At 37.6% G+C, this 19,610-nt stretch overlaps 2 protein-coding genes across 3 annotated transcripts in view; both read left to right on the top strand.

The window, feature by feature from the left end:
• The first annotated feature begins 1,346 nt into the window (after positions 1-1,346).
• On the top strand, positions 1,347-7,948 carry LOC148725425 (uncharacterized). Its single transcript, XM_088729932.1, has 11 exons — positions 1,347-1,435; positions 1,809-1,881; positions 2,695-2,863; positions 3,100-3,215; positions 3,997-4,167; positions 4,895-5,235; positions 5,704-5,983; positions 7,082-7,217; positions 7,339-7,447; positions 7,557-7,638; positions 7,782-7,948. Exons 2-11 carry the CDS (start codon positions 1,824-1,826, stop codon positions 7,817-7,819), a joined length of 1,500 nt encoding a protein of 499 aa, XP_088586058.1. The 5' UTR covers positions 1,347-1,435; positions 1,809-1,823; the 3' UTR covers positions 7,820-7,948.
• A 713-nt stretch (positions 7,949-8,661) lies between these two features.
• Positions 8,662-19,610, top strand: part of LOC111324256 (dystrobrevin beta) — a 33,091-nt gene continuing 22,142 nt past the window's right edge. The window contains exons 1-12 of one of the 2 annotated variants that reach the window (XM_022927766.2): positions 8,662-8,794; positions 10,321-10,362; positions 11,670-11,737; positions 12,393-12,473; positions 13,575-13,788; positions 14,692-14,777; positions 14,996-15,075; positions 15,838-15,915; positions 16,613-16,730; positions 17,609-17,663; positions 18,545-18,584; positions 18,752-18,823. In XM_022927766.2, coding sequence (XP_022783501.2) covers positions 10,325-10,362; positions 11,670-11,737; positions 12,393-12,473; positions 13,575-13,788; positions 14,692-14,777; positions 14,996-15,075; positions 15,838-15,915; positions 16,613-16,730; positions 17,609-17,663; positions 18,545-18,584; positions 18,752-18,823 — 930 coding nt within the window. In that variant the 5' untranslated portion in view covers positions 8,662-8,794; positions 10,321-10,324. Of the gene's footprint in view, positions 8,795-10,320; positions 10,363-11,669; positions 11,738-12,392; positions 12,474-12,785; positions 13,160-13,574; positions 13,789-14,691; positions 14,778-14,995; positions 15,076-15,837; positions 15,916-16,612; positions 16,731-17,608; positions 17,664-18,544; positions 18,585-18,751; positions 18,824-19,610 lie in introns of those variants that run through there. The other variant, XM_088729929.1, reaches the window with a different exon arrangement.

The raw sequence follows: 19,610 nt of genomic DNA, 5'->3' as shown, positions 1-19,610 counted from the left end.
ATAAACAACAAAGAGTGGAAACCGTTCTCATCTCTCTTTTGAATGACGTCACCAAATCACTACGACCTCAAATTTGTTGTCACGTAACTCCTTAGCTAGAAGTTGCGTGTAGAAGTAGTGTTAGCTGTTTAGAAGATGAAAAAAAAAAGAAAGAAAGCTTAATCAATAAGTAATAAACCGAATTCGAAATTTTCGTTTACATCTGTTGATTTTTTGCCCTATCACAACCTTGTCAATGATATCCGGTAACATTTGCTCTTTTCATTGAATTGTTTGATTGGTCACGGGAAATTTTCTTGGCACAGAGCAATCATAAGTCACGTGACAAAGTCAAGGCTGGGTGAAGATTATGGCAACGTAAGGCTTGAAATGGCGGAGTCGAAGACAACAGACTGGTCTACGCTGTAGATTTGAAGGAAAGAATCAAGCAACTTCAAATGAGAGTATGATTTCTGACAAAGATCTTTCTGGCCGGTATGGGAGGCATCATTAGTTGGTAGACAATAAAAACATATAAATCAATAAATAATTGGAGGATAACATCAGGTCCATCTGTAATCTTAATGATCCAATCAAGAAAAGCCATAAATTGATATTGCGTTGCTAAACTATTATTTCACTACCGTAAAAAAAAAAAAAAAAAAAGAACGCCTGACCGTAGCTTATTGCTTTGGCTCAGCGTTCGCCAATGAGTGTACTTTATTATGTCTATGCTTTTTCTGGTAACCACACAAATAAACAAATAAATCACCTCCTTTGATCCTGTTACAGTGTAGATAATATTCAATGGACCCGGGGAGGATTGGCATAGCTAGCCGAAATGTGATACAAAATCTTAGAACGTTGATTCTACTGTCTCTACTTTTACATCGTCAGATCACCAGTTACATCCCACGCGCGCCAACAGGCTCATCCACGACAGCTCTCTTTAGACACCAAAACTTAATGAACGAATGGGAAAAGTTCGTTTACAGGTGTCTCCTGTCTAAATTGGCTTAAAATCGGACGTAGTATTCTACCATACTTCTTTCGTGAGGTGGTTTAGAGCTTTTTTTTTTTTCTTTCCTCGATCTCGCTTCCGTTGCAAAGCCGAGGGTCTTTTCGTATGACTGAGAAGGAATCGCCTCAAGAAGTCCATTCTTAAAGAAAGTGTATTCGCATAAACGTTTTTTAGGGGAAATGCGTGGGAGAATATTTCTAATATTTACCGAGAGGTTTCAATCAAACGTGGGATGGTACCAGTTCACCAAGTCCTCAAGCGTAGTTAAATAACAATTCCAATGAGTTGCACGCATTATTAATAGTAAAGTTGATATAAATAATTGATATTTGTGGCCTCAGTGTGGCCAGACTCAACCGGTAATTTAGCGGCGCGATCACAACAGTTTGATAACTTGAATTTGTGGAGGAACTCAGAAATTGACTCTCTGTCAACGTAAGTGTATTGAAAAAGATCGTCGCACGCTATTTTGCAGTCCAGTTTGAGATGAAATCGTACTTTAATATGCTCCAAGTTAAGCAGTTCTAGGATTTGACTGTTGTTGCCATCAGTTAGATGAAGAGATTAGCAACGCATCAATATGTCTTTATAAAATAATGTAAATGCGAATCTTCTTAGGCTCTTTTCTTAGAAGAAAAGAAAATTATATGTACATGTCCCCACTGAATTCGGGGTAGCAACTGCAGAATATCAGTCAAAAGTTTTCCCCATTCAATTGCCGATATTGCACTCTATAATGCAGGATTTGTACGAGGGTAATTTGAAAAAAAATGTTGTAACTTGAACAATTTGCATCTTCTTAATACAGGATCTTTTTGAAGAGATGAATATTCTGTACGTGTTTGTGGGAATGGCATTTCTACTGATGGACCTAAACTCTGGTAACCTAAGTTAATGTTATATGATTCATTTACGTATTAATTGAAATGTTTTGCGCAAATGAATGTCACGAAAGCAAAAATTAAAGGACACAAAATTGAAATTCAAATTTTCAACGTGAGACTCTTCCTTTTGTCATAAGAACACATATTTTGGGTTTAGCCTCCATCATGCGCGATTAGAGATTTGGGGAGAAGAAATACTCCTAGTTACTTCATGCTACAGAAACCGGAGTAGGGCGCCAGCCTTATGGGCCACTTTTTTTGGTGAACAGACTTAACCTTTACCTCCATTTAGCGCGAAAATATGCACGGATATTTGTCCGCGAATCTGTTCCGATGCCGTAAACAGTTTTCCGAGAGAGAAACTTGAGGAAAACTGTGAGCATCAATTGCATGTATATATGAACTTCATATATACATTGTAACAAATATACGAGCAGAATTTCGTGCCAAACGAGGGCTGTTATTTATTATCCCTTAAATAATTCCTTGTCAAGTTGTCACTCGTACCCTTATTTGATAGGTTTAACCTCGTCCATTATTGGCGGTCTAACTAAAGCTAAGTCTTTGTTTTTCGGTGGAGGGTGGAAAGGCGGGGTTTGGCACGATTCCTATTTTCTAGACCCTTTAGAATCAGAATATCAAATTAGTGATTATCACAGTTTTGCTCACAGAAACCTATTACAGTGACTTTAAAATGTGCTAGGGTAGACAGCGTAGCTCATTGGCTTAGGCGCTGGATCAAGCGATCAAACGTTCCTTAGTCAAGAAGACTAAAAATTGCCTCACCTTCTGCGGCTATTTCTTTTCCAGCACATAGAGGGGAGAAGAAGTCCCTCGGCTTCAACCCAAGAATTCAGCAATTTGCAGGATTAGTGCAAGAGGCATTGAATCTTACTTCACAACAGGCTTACAGTATTTTCAACTACGGCTGTTGGTGTGGCGCTGGGGGATTTGGAAAAACCGCGGATAAGTTTGATTTGTAAGTTAAGGGAGAAGAATGTTGGAGGAAACTTGTAGTATACTGTGGAAACTTCGCAAATCACTGTATCCCAAATGAGTACATCGTGAGCTAGACAAACTAAAAAACTTAATTACTGTTGTCTTTCATCACGATTTATAACCACAACCTGCGCTTTATCTTGCTTTCTAAATCCAATTCCTTCTTTCTTTTACGTTGTTGATTTTCATTCTTCTTCTATTTTCCTTTAACTTCAGTTGTTGCAAAGTCCACGATTTTTGCGAGATTGACTTAGCTAAACCGGAAAAATGTGGTGGTAACTTCTTCAATTTGGAGAACAGATACGAATACGACGCGTCTACTGACACGTGCAGTAAGTATTATGAAGTTTGTTGTGTATAATAGAGAGATTTAGTACCGTGATAATGTGAAACGTGAAGGGCAAGAGCGACCATGAGATCTTGTTTTTCCTGCCATTTATTTCACGTTTGCCGGTTGTGCTTTGCCGTTTCTACGTGAAAGTAACCTGTTTCGCGTTTGCTGTGTACGTAGGATTTTCTTCACCTTTTCTCTCCCAGAGTAGAAGTTAATTGCCGGAAAAAGGGCACCAAAACTATTCCTTGTAAGTCATACAATAGTACCTTCAAATCCACCAGGACGTGAGCTCACCCTTTTACGTGAAACGTGAAAGGGCAAGTTGACGTTTGCCTTTTCACGTAAACGCGGTGCTAAATCTCTCAAATATCTTCGTTAGGTTTTGTCGTTGTATGTTTCATATTTCCCAAGTCTTTGGCTGCTACTTAACGTCGCACTGCGAAACTTCACAAATCACTGTATCCCAAATGAGTACATCGTGAGCTAGACAAACTAAAAAACTTAATTACTGAGTCATCGTTTCGTTTCAGTCACGCGATACCAGATAACTTGGCTGTGCGGTCTAACGTCGTGCATGCGCAAAGGCGGCCAAGTTTGGCCGGTTTCACCCCAACTTCCCGCGCAAAATTTCGAAAGAAAACATGAGAAACATTCTTACTCCGCAAAATATACTTAAATAATTAAACAGTTTATAGAAATCAGAAAAAACAAGATATAAGTAATTTCCCCTACCCCTTGAAAATAATTATATTCATACTATTCTTTTCGCTCCTCTTTAGCTCCAGCAAATGAATATGATTCGAATGATGTCGAAGTAGGGAAGTGTGGTTATGCCGTATGTCTCTGCGACTCAGAGCTACTCCGGTGCTTCAAACAGTTTCAGAATGTCCTTAATTTACCAACCTACGTCGGATTGACGACAAGCAATCCAGGATTTTGCCCAATCACAAGTAAAATTTCATCTTGACCTAGGAAACGTGTTTTTAATTGACTAGTGCTGAAGGGGAAACTGAACTGATTTTTCGGTCAGAAGTTGAATTCTCGAGATCTCGAATCCCAAAGCCAGATGTTGTTTCATACCACTGCGTATTGCTGAGAATGGTGACGTAAAACGAGTCCTGGTTTGAAGGGAAAAATTGACGTTTCTGATAAAAGTAAACGAACGTGCGTTTGTACTTAGGCTCTCGTAAATGATAAAATCTGGGCACAGTCTGCGTACGGTTTTCAATTTGATATTTATCTATTTGTTCAATTTGATATTTATCATTTCCAACGATTATTCTCAGCACTCGTCGCCACTATATAAATTGCATCAACTCATAACATTATATATTTATTATATTTATTATCGAATAACTTTTTTTTTTTTTTTAATATTGTATATACATACATTTTCTCTGTCAATCAATTTTGTCATGAGCCTTTGGCTCGGGAGATCTGGGTAACCATTCCCTGTGTAGTTGACTTTAAATTATTACTATTACTATTACTAAATTATTACTATTACTATTTCAAAATCATTTCACATGACTTTAGTTGGCACGAGAAATTTTGCCATGTGAAAGATATGCGAAAAACATAAGCAAAGCATTTGAAAAATTCTATATCTTTCACCACAGCTTTTTTAAAGCTTTATAATTGGTTTTTGATCCTCTCTTGATCTACTTATTATTTCAGCTGGTGGTTTATGTAATACCAAAGCAGATGTTATAATCTTGATCCAAGACAGCCAGTACATTTCCGAAGCGACTCGTCCAAGTATACAATGCATAGTGAGAACGCTACTGACTTCACTGAATAGCGATGACACTGACTACAAGTTTGTGTTGGGAAGATACGGTTCAAAGACAAAAATGAGTCGTTGGGGTTCAGCAGCGAGCGCAATCTTCTACTTGAATTACGAATACCTCAAAGGAGGGCTCGGCCCTTTAAACCGCTTAAGACGTGTCCTAAAGAAGAAAGTCCCGAAGAAGTTCAACGAACGTTCAGCCCACAGGAAGCGCACAGATCCAACGAAGGTATAGGAGAGTGTTCAGGACTTCGGGTTAGGTGGGGTAGGGTGAGGGCCACACCAGCGTCATACTGAAATAAGGAACTTGGTAGCAAGTGCTGTTTTTATAATATATCACTTTTTCATACCAGACTTGAATGAAGTAGAGTAATAGGTTCTCGTGCACCCCTTTTGCTACACCCCTAAGGTATCTGATACTTTATACACTTTCAAGGTGGCTCACATCGAGCTGTGTCGTTGCTGTGGCAACCTTTTAGAGAGTTATGCATATTTATTGAGTGGAGGTATCAATTCATATAAAAATGAGTTTTGCTCCTGGTTTTGAATATGGCGTGAATCTCCTTAATTTAAAATCACAATGCACCAACACTTACATCTTAAGTTGTTAAGGCGCTTGATAAAATCATATTTTTTTCCGAGTATAACTTTGAACCAAGTGTTGTTTTCCCAACTTGAATCTCCAATGTATTTTCAGATCGTAGTACTCTTCACAGACGGAAACACAGAAGATGGCGATGGGCGTTTGCTGGACACTTTCAAACTCCTAAATGCAGAAAAGGTGCTGAGAGTCGACAACAACATCAACCTTGTGGGTGCACTTATTCCCAATGTGAACAACACTCAGCGAATAGATCAGCTGAAAAGCATTGTGTCCGAGCCGAATGATGCAATCGAAGTAGAATTAACCGAAGCAAACTTGAACAAAATCGCCGATCGCCTCGCTTTTCGCATCAGACGATTATTGGTCTGCCGAGGTAAGAGGTTTTCTTTAATTTTTTAGTGGGTTGTGTTTGAAAAACATTGTTGTCAGGCTAAATTAATTTCCCAAGTATGTAAATATGTTATGAGCTCAATGCCAACTGGATTGGCATTTTCATAATTATCATCACAATCATTATCGTTATCCTTATCATTATTATCATCGTTATCATTATCGTCATCGTTACAATAATCATTAACCTAATTGTTATCGTTATCGTTATTATTTTCGTCATCGTTATCGTTATTGTTATTGTTATTGTTATCATCTTCATCGTCATCACCATCTTCAACATTACTACCACTATCATCATCTTTACCGCTATCATTATCATTAATAATAATAATAGAGAATTTGTAGTGCGCAAATTCCATGTGGATATCATTATCGCTATTGTAATCGTTATCATCATCCTTATCCTTATCATTATCATTATCATTGTCATTATCATTATCGTTATCGTTGTCGTTGTCGTTATCGTTATCATCATCATCATCATTATCATTATTATTATCATTGTCATCGTCATCGTCATCATCATTTTTATTGTCACTGTAATTGTCATAATCATCATCACTATCCCTGTCACTATCTCAATACAAGACATTATAAACTGTTAATATTCTCCTGCTCATTATCATTATCATTATCATTGTTTTATTACACGACTCGGGCAGTCAGAGGGCCAATAACTAAAATCAACCAATCAAAATGCTCTATTGCCGGTCAATATTCTCTCAGTATTGGACCTGGCACTGTCCCGAATGGTCCCGAGTGATACCGCACTTGTGTCCCTTTGAACTTCAGTCGTATAATTAATCTCTTATTAACCAAGCTTGCTCGGGACCGTACTGGAAGAATATCGGCCCTCGGTCTTTTTTGTACGGACCGAGCGCAGCGAGGTCCGTATTGTCAAGACCTCAGGCCGATACTCTCCCAGTACGGCCCTCGCGCTTGGTCAATAAGATATATATATTGACATTATCACAATCGTTATCATCTTTATTGTCTGTCCTTTTTATGATTGTCGTCATTATCACTTCAGTTTTCTTTATTATTTGTCTTACCATAGTAATTTTTTTTTACATCGAAGTTCCCTACACGGTGGTTGTTTTTACCCCTGATACAAGTATCATTACGTCAGAGTTTCGTTTGTTCACCATGCTCATCGGAACCGATGGAAAAATGACCGAAGAACAGTTATTAACTGCACCAGAGACAACGCAAGGGTAGGATATCAACCCTTTCACTCCAAAGATCACCTTGTCCACTTTCCTTCCTACCGCCTTTCATCTCCGTTAATGAACAAAACAAATAACAAAAAGTTACACCCACTTTTCACGCTTTCAGAGTATCACTCAATTACGAGTTCAGCGATATTGATGTCGGAGAAATTACAGAGGTTAGAATCAGATCTGACAGACGAATCCAAGGTCAGGCAGGCTGGGAACTCAGAAAGGTACAGCAGATGCAACAGGGAGGGATCATCATTTACGCTCTTTACATTTTAAATTCAGTTACTTAGCGCTTTTTTTACTCTCCAAAAGTGGTTTTGTTTTGGTTTTTAGGTTGTGGTTACACAAGGTGACCGAACTGTAACTGCAGTATTCAACGAGAACATAGCAGCCTTTGATGCCAGTTGGAAATTTGGTACGTTGGAGAAAATACTTAAGAAATCGTATTTTATCATCCATTTGAAAGTTCTTTGAACTCCTTTTTTCCGCTCGTCTCCATGGACCAATAACCTGACACAAGTTCATGGAAAGAAACTGATGTTATGGTGTATTTTTCAGCCACACCAAGTGAGCCTGAGGAAATGAGCGATGCATAAAGTTATTCGTGCAGAAGGAGGAGAACAACCAATGGAAGTACAAAAAGAAAAAAAATACAGGATTAATATTGTTGTGTATGATATACCTACAAAAATTCCAAATAGATCATGAATATGAATAAATAATCAATAAAGTCAATAAGTGTTTCAATCGTTATTTCCTGGTCCTATGAACATGCTTTTTTTATTGATATTGCTACTTGCCTTTGTACCTATGACCTTTGCCTCTCCCCTCCCCCCCTTCTCTTTCCGTAGTCCTGAGAGGCTAGAAGAACTGTTTTCTATTGGAGGTTTATTACTGTCAGGTCGAGCGTTACAAATCTGGTTCGCGCAAATTGATTGGACGGTTTGGCCGTGACGTTCTGGTGTATAGCCAATTATGATTGGTAAGTTTCGATTCATCGATATGTTAGGTCGTTCTGTTCTGTTCAGTTCGTTTGTTGTGTAAATGTCATGAATAAGTCGTTTCTACTGTGTCGGCATGTTGGTTACAGCTGTTGAGCCAATGTTTCATCAACATATTCTTAACATTTTGGTCAATTTTAACCAATTTTAAAGAGTGTAAACCATTCTTATCTTCCCTTCGAATAATGTCACGCAATCTCTGAGACCTCAGATTTGTTGTCACTAGTTTCCAGTTATTAGTTGCGTGTATGATTGCCGTAAGCTGTCTCAAGATATAATAAAAAGAGAAAACTTAAAAGCTTAAACATAAATCGTTCTAGCGAATTCGAAATTTTTCGTTTGTATGTCGTGACCTCAATATTCGATAACCTTCGCTCTTTGCACTTAATCGTTTGATTGGTCACGGGAAATATTTCCATGGTATGGAAGCAACAATAAATCACGTGACAAAACCAGGCTCGGTGAAGATTATGGCGAGGGAGGGCTTGAAATGGCTGAGTTGATGCCGTCTGACCGATCTACGCTGTACATCTGAAGGGAAGAATATCTGTTTTCGTTTTACAATCTAAGGTATGGATTGAAGGCTTAATACTAGTATTTGTCTGAAAGGTGTCAAACTTGAAGCCTCTTTGATGGCTTGAACACAAAAAAATGGCCTCGTTCGCAGTGGAATTTGAGTCGAGCAGCGCGAAGAATTCTTACGAACTAAGAGACCGACTGTTTCTTTGAATAGGTGCATCATTTCCCACTGCTGTTTGATTTTGAAAGAGCTATTATATTTTTGAATAAGTGCACCAGGCTTTAAAGAATCAACGCTGTTATGATAATATTTTGTACCTGCACAGCGAGGCATTATCACAACGTAATCTCCAATCTTAACGGATTAAACGCCGCATCGAAAGAAAAATTGCTCGTTTGGGAATTCTTGTCTTTTGTTCGATTTGACGGCGAATTTTGTCTCACGGCTTTAAAAGAAATGCAGGTTTTTTTCTTTAGGTAAAATGTAAACATTTTCAATACTGTTGACCGGAAATCGGTCTGTGAAGCAGCTTTCTGCGTTGAACAGAACTAGTGTACACTGTACTCTGACTATAAAGGTTTTTTTTTTTAATTCCTTTTTTTTTTCCGTTTTGGAATGTTCGAAGGCTATAAATTTTGTAGGGCGTAGCTTAAGCTGTATATGTTTTTGTAGAAGTGTCTTGAATCTCTTCAAACCGACAACTTAAATAATACGCTAAATGTTGAAGGGACAGATCAAAGGCGCGCATCTGTTTCCATTTTCCATGTCTTCACGTTGTTGTAGTAACAAGTTTCTTGTTTGCAACGTTATTTTATTGCTTCTAGCTTTTGTTAAAACTGATATTTGTGGTTAACTGAGGCGAAAGTGGCCCTACCCGAGTCAACGCCTTTTGGATGTTTGGAATTGCGACGAGAAATTACAACTGAATATCATGGTTGATCGATCTGCGATTAAATCTGATCAAGATCAGGGACATGACTGTAGCTTCCATGAACGTTATTCATTAAATGCCACACGATTCATTCCGATAGCTTGGAGTTATGTATGACTTTATCCGAAAAAAGAAATTAATTAAAACCTTATCACGTTTGCGAAACCATAATTAATTTATAAGAATTATTTGAAAGATGTACCAAGCTTTGCCCAGATGTTTACACAAAAAACTTTTCGCTCCTACCTTTGGTTTTTGCGCAAAAATGCTTTTAGATTTAATCAATGCAGAGGGTTTTTTTTCAAAATAGTATTGTACATTTTTGAGTTAAGCAGATTAAATTAATTTCTGTAAATGGACAGAGGAAATATAAGTTTCATTTGAATTCATGCTGAAGGGCAAATATTAGTATTGGATAAGAAATAATTCTGAGTAGCACAAACAGGGATGTCTTTTCCAGTTATTCATCTTTAAGAAGTACGACAAATTTCTGCTTTGTTAGTGAAGTCAAGATGAAGAAGACTAAACAAAGTCAAGAGTCCTCCATACATTTTAACCCCAAAACAAAACAATTGTGAGTGCAGTCATGTTTACAAAGGTGGTTCTTTTTGATGTGCTCAAAATGACTTTTTTTTTGCCGTTTAGGAAAATGATGGAAGCAACTACTTCACCCATCTTGGCTGGCAGGTTAGTGAACTTGTGTACATTATTTTGTGGTAAAAACTGAAAATCATGTCTTATATTCTGCCTGAGGATACAATCCAATTACAACTTCCTAAAATAACCTTATTAAAGATTTCTTTAGCAGAAGATGATTCTTGCATGGGTAATTCCTTTATTGATCATTACTGAAGCTGACACAGAATTGTCACGTACCAATTATTAGCCTTGAATTGGACTGGCTCATTGGACATTTATCTTTTGAAATCCATTTGACTTAAATGTGCAACAATGAAGTTTGATAGACAAAGAAATCAATGTAGCTTATTTCACAAGGAGAGAACTGTAGCATTTGAAGTGCTAAACTTGAATCAATGAATTAATGTAGCAGATGCAATACTTTTTAAAAAAATGAATTTACTAGCTTGATGACCTTTTTTTCTCTCGAATTCTTGTTCTTTGCTATTTGGGTGTATTGGTCAGCTCTTTTGTGGCATCTACACCCCTTTCCACTCTGTAGCTTCTAATGATTACTTCTGTGTTTAGTTACAAAGAGAGATGAGTAATTAATTTTGAGTAGTTATTAAATGAATAAGTCTGTACTCACACTAGCTATATTTGATCTCAGTTTTAAAAGAATAAAGCAGCCACAATTGGTACTTCTTCCTATTAATTAACCCAATTTGTCAGTTTTTTTCCATCAATTTACCAGTTTTTACGATATTCTTGACAAGAGAGCAGTTGATATTATGCAGGTCTTGCTCAGCTGGAGAACACGACACAATAACTTTTACCAGGGTCCATACTTGTACCTTCAGATTGGGAGTCTACTTTTATTAGTCTTATATTTCCGAAATAAATGTTTACAAATGTTTTGGAGAGAGTGTAACCTACATTGTGCAAGCACTTTTGTGCTTAGTTTTCATTCTGCTTCATTCTAGAATTCAGTCAGTGCTTTTTAGGAGGTAGTCCTTTGCATATTGTTCCTCAGGTTAAAATATATGGCTTATACATATTGTACTTCTGATTACAGTGTGTGGAAGATACACTCTGATCTACTCTGTAGACATTTAACTCATGGTTTACATGATTATATCTTTCACAAGTCCCAGGTGAACTTTTTTACTGAGTGTTATTGATGACATTGAAACTAGAATTCTGACTGAAATGTGATACAATTCAATATCTACCGGTAACTTACTCAAGGAGCAAAATGCTAGCTAAATGAGAGGGTGGTCAAGAAAAAAAATTAGATAAGAGCCACTAATTGGTTAATATCAAACTGCTTTATCCCATGTCAACCTTACATACTTGAATTAATTAATTTTATGCAGCATCTTAAATGAATCCATACCCAAAGATGAAGCTGATCAGCTCCTTCAAGACCTGTTTCATGAGATGAGTAAGTAACATTTGTTACTTGTGTAAGTAAGTGTTCTTTGTACTTTCATTCCTTAGTGTGATCAGAATAGGAATTTCTCTAACACTTTCAAGGTGAGGAGAAAAAAGATAGATATCAACTGAAGGATGTTTTTCAATTGAACAACAAATTCTCAGAATTAACTTTGAAGTGTATGTATTTGGCGGACAGTATGGAGAATCAACAGATGAACTACATTATAAGGGAATAAAGGCTGATAGTTTCTAAAGAAACTGTTTGGGGCTGCATCGGTGGGGGTAACGAAATAATTTGAATATATTAACAAAGTTGGTAAAGTGGCCACTGTTATGGTTATAAAAGCTGATGTTTCGAGCATTAGCCCTTTGTCATTCGCTCCGACGAAGGGCTAACGCTCGAAACGTCAGCTTTTATAATCGTAACGGTGGCCAATTTACCATTTCAACTTTGTTGATATATTTACATTATAAGGGGTTTTGTTGTTTTAACCATACACTTTAGTTGCATTATCTCATCTATTTGCTGTAACCTTTGTTACTGCCAAATATAAAGAGTGTTTTTTTTTTCAATATGTTCATCATCCTGTGGTGAGATATATATGTGTTGCAGTAATTTGCTGATGTGCGTTTTTCCTCTTCTTTCTTTGTGACCTTTGTAGATGAGGAGAGTTTTGATGAAATAAGATTTGCAGCTTACAGGACAGCAGCAAAACTGCTCTTTATTCAAAACAAAACCAACTGTGAGTACATTATGTCGGGTGTATGATACTTTTACCATGTGACCTCTTACTCATTTTATATGTAGATAATCCACTGCAGATCACCCCTTAAAGACCTGATATGAGGTACTGTTCTGAAATTACAGTGTATACCTTCCTTCTTCCCCAAAGGCTTGCATAGCTTGATGACCAGATTTGTAGAGCAGAGTAAATCAAGCTTAGTTATCTTTGTTATCTTCTAATTTTTTTGTCCTAACTACAAATGTGTTAAGTTCTTTATCAGAGAACCACTTCTGTAGTAATGAAATTGTATAGCTCAGACCTAGATGTATTTCTGTAGAAACTGTTGTTCTGATACTGTATATCTCCAAATTCTGACTCTTGGGCCTGGCTGTTTGAAAGGGAGTTGGCAATTAAATCCATGATTTAAAATTGAACTTGTCATTGATTCCTTGTGGAATAAATGCATATTAAGGTCACATTTGAGTTATTAATCATCAGTGTAAGACTAGAATAAAGAAAAAATGTAAGCAATTAAAATTGTCTGCAAAGCTTCTACGCTAAAGAAAATGTTGTTGGCTAACCCTTGGTTGTCTTGATCATGCTTCGATCAATGGGGCCCTGAAATGCGTGACAGTAAACTTGGTAATCATCGCAGTAAAGAGATTGACAAGAAAACTACCACTTTTGGAGTGCTTTTCTCAGAGGTGATCTCTCTAAGAGTTTCTTTAGACCTCCCTTGATATTGTTCAAAGAATTTATGATTTCAGGATTTTTCAGTTCTTTTGATTCATGGACTTCAAACTAAATTGTTTTAGAGAGGTGATCCTGATTGTTCCAGTACAAATCACCTTAAACCTTTTAGCCTTTTAGCCCCAAAGAGTGACTAGCATCTAATTTCTGGTTCCTGTGTCACCTCTAAGTCAAACATTAAGGTCACAAGAATAAATAAAATGATCAACCAAAGAAGCTCTAGATTGTTAAGTAAATTCTCCTTGTCAGTACCACAGGAAATGTATAGAGAACAGTATGGAGAATATGCATACTGATGTTAGAGTGTACACGTAAAGGGTTATTTAATACTGTTTCAGCTAATTAATAGTTTATTTTTCTTATGCACAGTGCACTTGGTTGATGTGTTTAACATGATTGAAGCATTTCGAGAAAATGGTCTGAATACCCTAGACCACAATACAGAGCTCCATGAAACAAGGCTGGAAGCAATTGTATCAAGTATTTTCTATGCTCTGAACAAACGGCTTCCTACAACTAACTACATTGACGTAGAGCGATCTATAAGTTTGGTCACCAACTGGCTTCTTTATGCTTATGACAGGTAAAGTTGGGTGTTAAATAGATTTGAAGAACATTATGCCATTTGAACCCATTTACAGTATTCTCAGCAATGCTTTGGGATAACACTTTTTGAATACAGTACTGTGCAGATTTTTGAAAACAGGGCAGGGGGAGGGGAAATTGACAAACATTTGGTTATGTTGTTTGATGCAGTTGAAGTTTCCCAACAGAAAAATTTTTGATATAAGGGAATTCTTTTTAATAGTCATTAACTGTCTTCTCTGCATTTTCAAGTTGAAGGAAGACAATGTGATGGCAGGTCTTATCATCTCTGCCGAAAATGGACCCTTTTTACCAGGCTGATAGTTTCTAAAGAAACTGTTTGGGGCTGAGTCAGTGGGGGTAACGAAATAATTTGAATATATCAACAAAGTTGAAATCATGGTAAATTGGCCACTGTTAGGATTATAAAAGCTGACGTTTCGAGCTTTAGCCCTTCGTCGGAGTGTTAGCCCTTCATTGGAGCGTTAGCCCTTCGCGCTGACGAAGGGCTAACGCTTGGAATGTCAGCTTTTATAATTGTAATGGTGGCCAATTTACCATTTCAACTTTGTTGATATATTCAAATTATTCCTTTTTTTTTGTCAGCTTTCTCTTGATTCAGGTGCCTGTGTTTGTGTAGACCTGCTCCTTGTCCCATCTTCACTTTTCTCTTCTGGGTTTTTTTACCACAACATAAAAAATAATTAGATACTTGTAACTTGTGTGAGGCAGGCACAGTTCTATGTTTTTAAGCCCTGTGGGTGACTTGTTTGCTGACCAGATCTACATTTTGGAAATTGTTATTTGTTTGAATGGGAAATAATAAACAATTTCATAGATATATGTTTTTATTATGAATGGCAGGAATTTGACGAGCATATTGCTCTTTTTTTGTTTTCAGTGATGCCATAGGTAGAATCAGAGTGCTGTCAGTGAAAACTGCTCTGTCCACACTCTGTGCTGGGCGTCTTGTAGATAAATTGAGATGTAAGAACTTTTTTTATTCATAGTAATGTTTTCAATGTATTCAAAGCTAAGACTACTCTAATTATACCTGCCAAAAATATCTCTAATTACCATGTTTATTTCATGAATTACTGTAAGGCACATGTAGATCATTTATTTACAATCTTTTGTTCTGCATTGAGAGATCTTTTGGCAAATGTATCCTTTCCTTTTTCTTATTTTTCATTTTTTTTTTTCAGATCATTTTTCACAAGTAGAGGATGATAATGGTTATTTGAACTTCCCCAAGTTTGAAGCTTACTTGAGAGAATTATTGCAGGTTTGTAGGGACATTCTTAAGGGTAACCAGCTGTGAGCTAGAATTCCACTGTGGGGGAGTATAGCTTTTGTAGGCTGTCAGTACTGCTTTAGGACTGGCAGCAAAGCCTGCAAGATTGGAGCCAGCTAGAGAAACAAGTGTCACAGAGGTCTCTGAGAGGACTGGCACAAAACACTTTCCTGCTCAAAAGGGGTGGCTTTTGCCTCTTCTGTATCATGGCCAGTGAGAACCGCTTCCTGGTTAGCTCAATTGGTTAGAGTGCTGGATTGTGTTGTGCGGGAGGTAGAGGGTTCGAGCCCCGGCTGGACCAATACTCATGGTCTTAAAATAAGTGAGGAGAATTTGCTACCTTTCTATAATAAATGGTTAGATATTCTAGCCTTCTTGGATAAGGATGAATAAACTGTAAGCCGCGTCTCCTGCAGTGGGTTAGGGGTAGGAGACATTAATTTCCCATGCACGAGCTTACTGTGTAGTGGATGTCCTCTCCTGGGGTGGGATGGCTGGGAATTAGCCCTGAAAAGCCCCCATGGGGAGTGGTCAACCAACGTATGTATGTATGTATGTATGTAACTTGCTTACGGGCAATAGTCTTACATGTAGTCACACAATGCAACAGAAACTGAAGTTGAGTTCTGGAAGCATGAGCCACTTGGATCTTGTACAGGTTGACCCCTCTAAAAGAAATTATCAAATGATGCATTTAATTCATTTTTAATGACAGTATGGTAAAAGGATGATGTATGTTCTCTCTTCTTGTAGCTCCCTGCAGCAGTTGGAGAGGCACCCACATTTGGTTTCTCTGAAGAGATTGCAGTCAGGTTTTTCAGTCCTGAAGGGGTAAGAATACCGATTGTCACTTTTTTTTGTCTGCTTATTGTGTGATGGGATGGATTAAATCTGTTTTTTGGGGGTAAAATCTAATGAAAACAAGTACTCTGTGCATACAGCTGTAAGTACACCCCAAATTAAAGATACAATGTGGAGCTATGCATCTGTGTTGAGCAGAGCAACCAGGGACTTCTCTGTCCCAATTATTTTTAAGCTCCTGTGCCTCAGGGGTGCTACACTCAGGCTTTTATCATTGCTTCAACATGTACGGAAGGGAATGAGTACACACAATGTTCTCTTAATTGATCAACTACTCATCAAGTCGATTAAGGCTGGTTCTAGTTACCAACACAACAGTTTTACCTTCATGGAATAGTCCCTTTTTGCAGTTCCCTGGTGAAGGGTAACATGAATTTACAGAAAACCTGTCACAGCTATGATATAAACAGCATACCATAAATTTCACAAAAGTATTACAAACTTAATTTAACTTAATATTTATTTAATTTTTTCCCTTAAGTTGTAACTAAAATATTTGTATCACCATAGTCTACAAAGATTTAACCCACAAGTTATTGCATAGTGCTTGGTGTGTTCAACTGTTTGTGTATGCTTTTGACATATGTGTACCTCAATACGCACAAGGACTGTAAGACGGTTTCACACCCCGAACTGATTGGGTGTTTTTTTTCCCCTCTTGTTTTAGCCCTTGAAAAGAAATGAAACAGTTCTTCTCAATTTTCTTGAGTGTGTCATGGGCACTGATGCTCCTCTTTGCTATGTATGGCTAGGAACCATGCAGAAAATGGCCAATGCTGCAAGATGTAAGTTTATGCTTCATACAAATAATTAAACAGGGTAAGCCTCTAGAACTGTGGAACTGTGTTGGTGGGGCTACAAAAAAATAATTGAAATTTTTATTTTTATCAACAGTTGGTAATGCAAATTGGCCACCATAAAGAGCTTTTTAGCTGATGTTTTTAGCACCAGCCCTTCGTCATTCACACTCTTTGATTATTGCATGCACATACCTGGCTTTTGTGTTTTTTGTACTCTTTCTTGTCAATGCTATTTGGGACATAGAAGGGTTCGTCACCCACAAGACATGTGGACAAGTTAAATTGGGGAAAGTCTGCAAAGAGGGAAATTTAAGGCGTGGTTTGGGTGAAGGAAAGAGGTACAGGGGAGAATGAGAGAGGTTAGAATGAGGGTAAGGAAGAGGTAGGGATTAAGGAGAGTTAGGGAGATACAGTTAAGAAGAGAGGGAAGAAGAACATGCAAGGGACACTGACAAAGAATGGCAGAGAGAGAGTCAAGGAGGGTGAGAGAGTGTGAGGAAGATAGGAGGAAGTAGCGAGGGAGATAAGAAGAATGGCAGGGAGATAGGATGAGGAGATAAGATGATGTGTTAAGGAGAGGGAGGAGAGAGGAGTATCGAACAATGATTTTCATTTAAAAGCACACACAACCCACAATTCCTCTATTCGCTCCGACGAAGGGCTAATGCTCGAAACGTCAGCTTTTGTAATCGTTACGGTGGCCAATTTACCATTTCAACTTTGTTGATATAATTTATCCAAATTATTTCATTACCCCCACTGATGCAGCCCCAAACAGTTTCTTTAGAAACTATCAGCCTTTATTCATTTTTTTAAAGAAGTTTTGCTGCACAGATTGAATGTAATACATTTTTTCCCCTAAGGTGAACATCAAATTCCTTGTCAAATTTGCAAGACAAAGCCTATTGTTGGCTTCAGGTAGATAAATGTAATGTTTTCAGTAAATGTATAGGTGTTAAGAAGTTATCTGTTAAAATTATGAAATAAAAATGAAGCTTGCCTTCATGTGAGATAGTTTTGGACTATAATAGTTTAGCTTTTACTTGAGGAGGCGCAGTTGTCTTTGTGGTGTCTCATGCTGAACTCTGGTGTGGAGGATCTAGGTTCTAGAGCTGGCTGAGTTGTGTTCTTTTAGAGAACTTTTCACGATCATACTGTGTGTTTGGGAAAGGGGGGGGGGGTGGGGTGGGGTAGGGGAGTAAAGTGTTATGATATTGCATCCAATTCCAGAATAGTACATGTAACTATACTTGTCATCACTTATTGTCTCTGAATTCTGGGCATTCCCTTGCGTGTGGAAGCTATGCTTGCTGACAGACTTTTTTCCCTCTGAGTAGACAGAACTTCAAGCCATAAGCTATATCCTGGCAGTTTTCTTGCACTGAACTCTACTTACTACAAAATAAATGTACTCTTCATCATTCTCACAGCAACAGAAAGTAGAATGATAATGGCTTCATGCATCATGTTTCAATAGCATAAGCTGACTTTGACCCAAACAAATACGCTGTTTCATCCTTAAAAGAATCTTTTACTTGTGATAATACTTGCTCCTGGCTTACTGAGAATTTAAAATTTTCTTTAAACAAAGACAGCTTACTGGTATTTTCAAGATGTTGCCACCTACACTAGTGTGAAACCAGTTTCTTGGTTCCTTACCCTTCACTCCAATAATTGAAGTGGCTAGATGTTCACATACCTTGTATTATTTAACGATCAGAAAGATATCATCTAAAGCTGTGACTAGTTTTTGTTTAGGTGTGTAGAATTTTTATTAAGTGTTTCCTCTCTTGTTTAAGGTACAAGTGTCTTCACTGTTACAATTATGTTCTCTGTCAGGTACACTCTTTGTTTCAATTTTTCTCTCACAGATGTGAATTTACATCTGGGTCTGTTTCTGTGGTTAACAAGTTCTTTTATGTCTCAAAATGGTATTGAATCATCTTGGAAAGAAGATTTTACTTTGGTAAGACGAAAAGTAACTGGCTCTTTGTTTGGCATTACAGGACTGCTTCTGGAGAGGAAAGTCTTCACAGGGCCATAAACAGGATCATGATGTGCGAGAGTACTCCACTTGGGTAACATGAATTATAAGTTTTTTTTCTCCATAGTTTGAGTTTTAATGGGAGTGTGTTATAATTTCATGACCACATTTTAGCGATTAGGTGTTGAATAGCATTTTCACTGTAATTAACCCTTTCACTCCCGTGATCTCAATTGTGATTTTCCTAACTGACTGCCTTAAAATTCTCATGTTAGTGTAGAGAATTTGCTATTAGATCAAACAATAATCCCCTGATTGATATTCTTCTTTATTCTCACCACTTGTCTGCTTGATATGGTATTGATATTGTTAGGAGAAATTCTGTCTTGGTCCCTCATGGGAGTTCAGGGGTCAAATAAATTCTGCACAGAACTCAGCAAAGTACATGCTCCTGCAAGGAAATCTTTGTCTTGTCTGAGTACACGTAGTTAGAGATTTCCACATGATTGATGGCACGTAACTTACACGCACTGCGTGTGTTTTTATGAACGTTATTGTTTTGTAATTTGCTTGATTTGCGGGTCAACGGCTTATCGTGGAAGCCGGGTAATTCCCACCTGACGTTGCCGTTTGCGCGAGTGTTATGAAACTCGTGTGTCTTAGCTTAGCTCCTTGAAAAGCCGAGAGCAATTTGTGTAGAATTTGGTGATAGAAGAACGAGCATGCATGTGCACTTTTCGTATGCAATAATGACTGCAAAAGAAGGTATTGATTCTTACCGATCGCTGCCGGTTGAAAAGGTCCTCTGCCAAAATCAAAACATCTCCCCCTCTTCCATAAAAAAGGGAATTTACTCTCTGGGGTAATGTAAAGTGTTTCTA

This window comes from Stylophora pistillata, chromosome 8 (assembly GCF_964205215.1).
Source record: "Stylophora pistillata chromosome 8, jaStyPist1.2, whole genome shotgun sequence".
Lineage (NCBI taxonomy): Eukaryota > Metazoa > Cnidaria > Anthozoa > Scleractinia > Pocilloporidae > Stylophora > Stylophora pistillata.
Note: the sequence above shows the minus strand (reverse complement) of the source record. Positions and strands in the feature narration are given on the sequence as shown.

Bases quoted from the DNA above. Each gene is read 5' to 3' on its own strand.
- LOC148725425 (XM_088729932.1), top strand. From the start codon at position 1,824: ATGAATATTCTGTACGTGTTTGTGGGAATGGCATTTCTACTGATGGAC. The intron at 3,216-3,996 runs GTAAGTATTATG...GCTCCTCTTTAG, and splicing joins CGCGTCTACTGACACGTGCA to CTCCAGCAAATGAATATGAT. The intron at 7,639-7,781 runs GTACGTTGGAGA...TGTATTTTTCAG, and splicing joins TGATGCCAGTTGGAAATTTG to CCACACCAAGTGAGCCTGAG.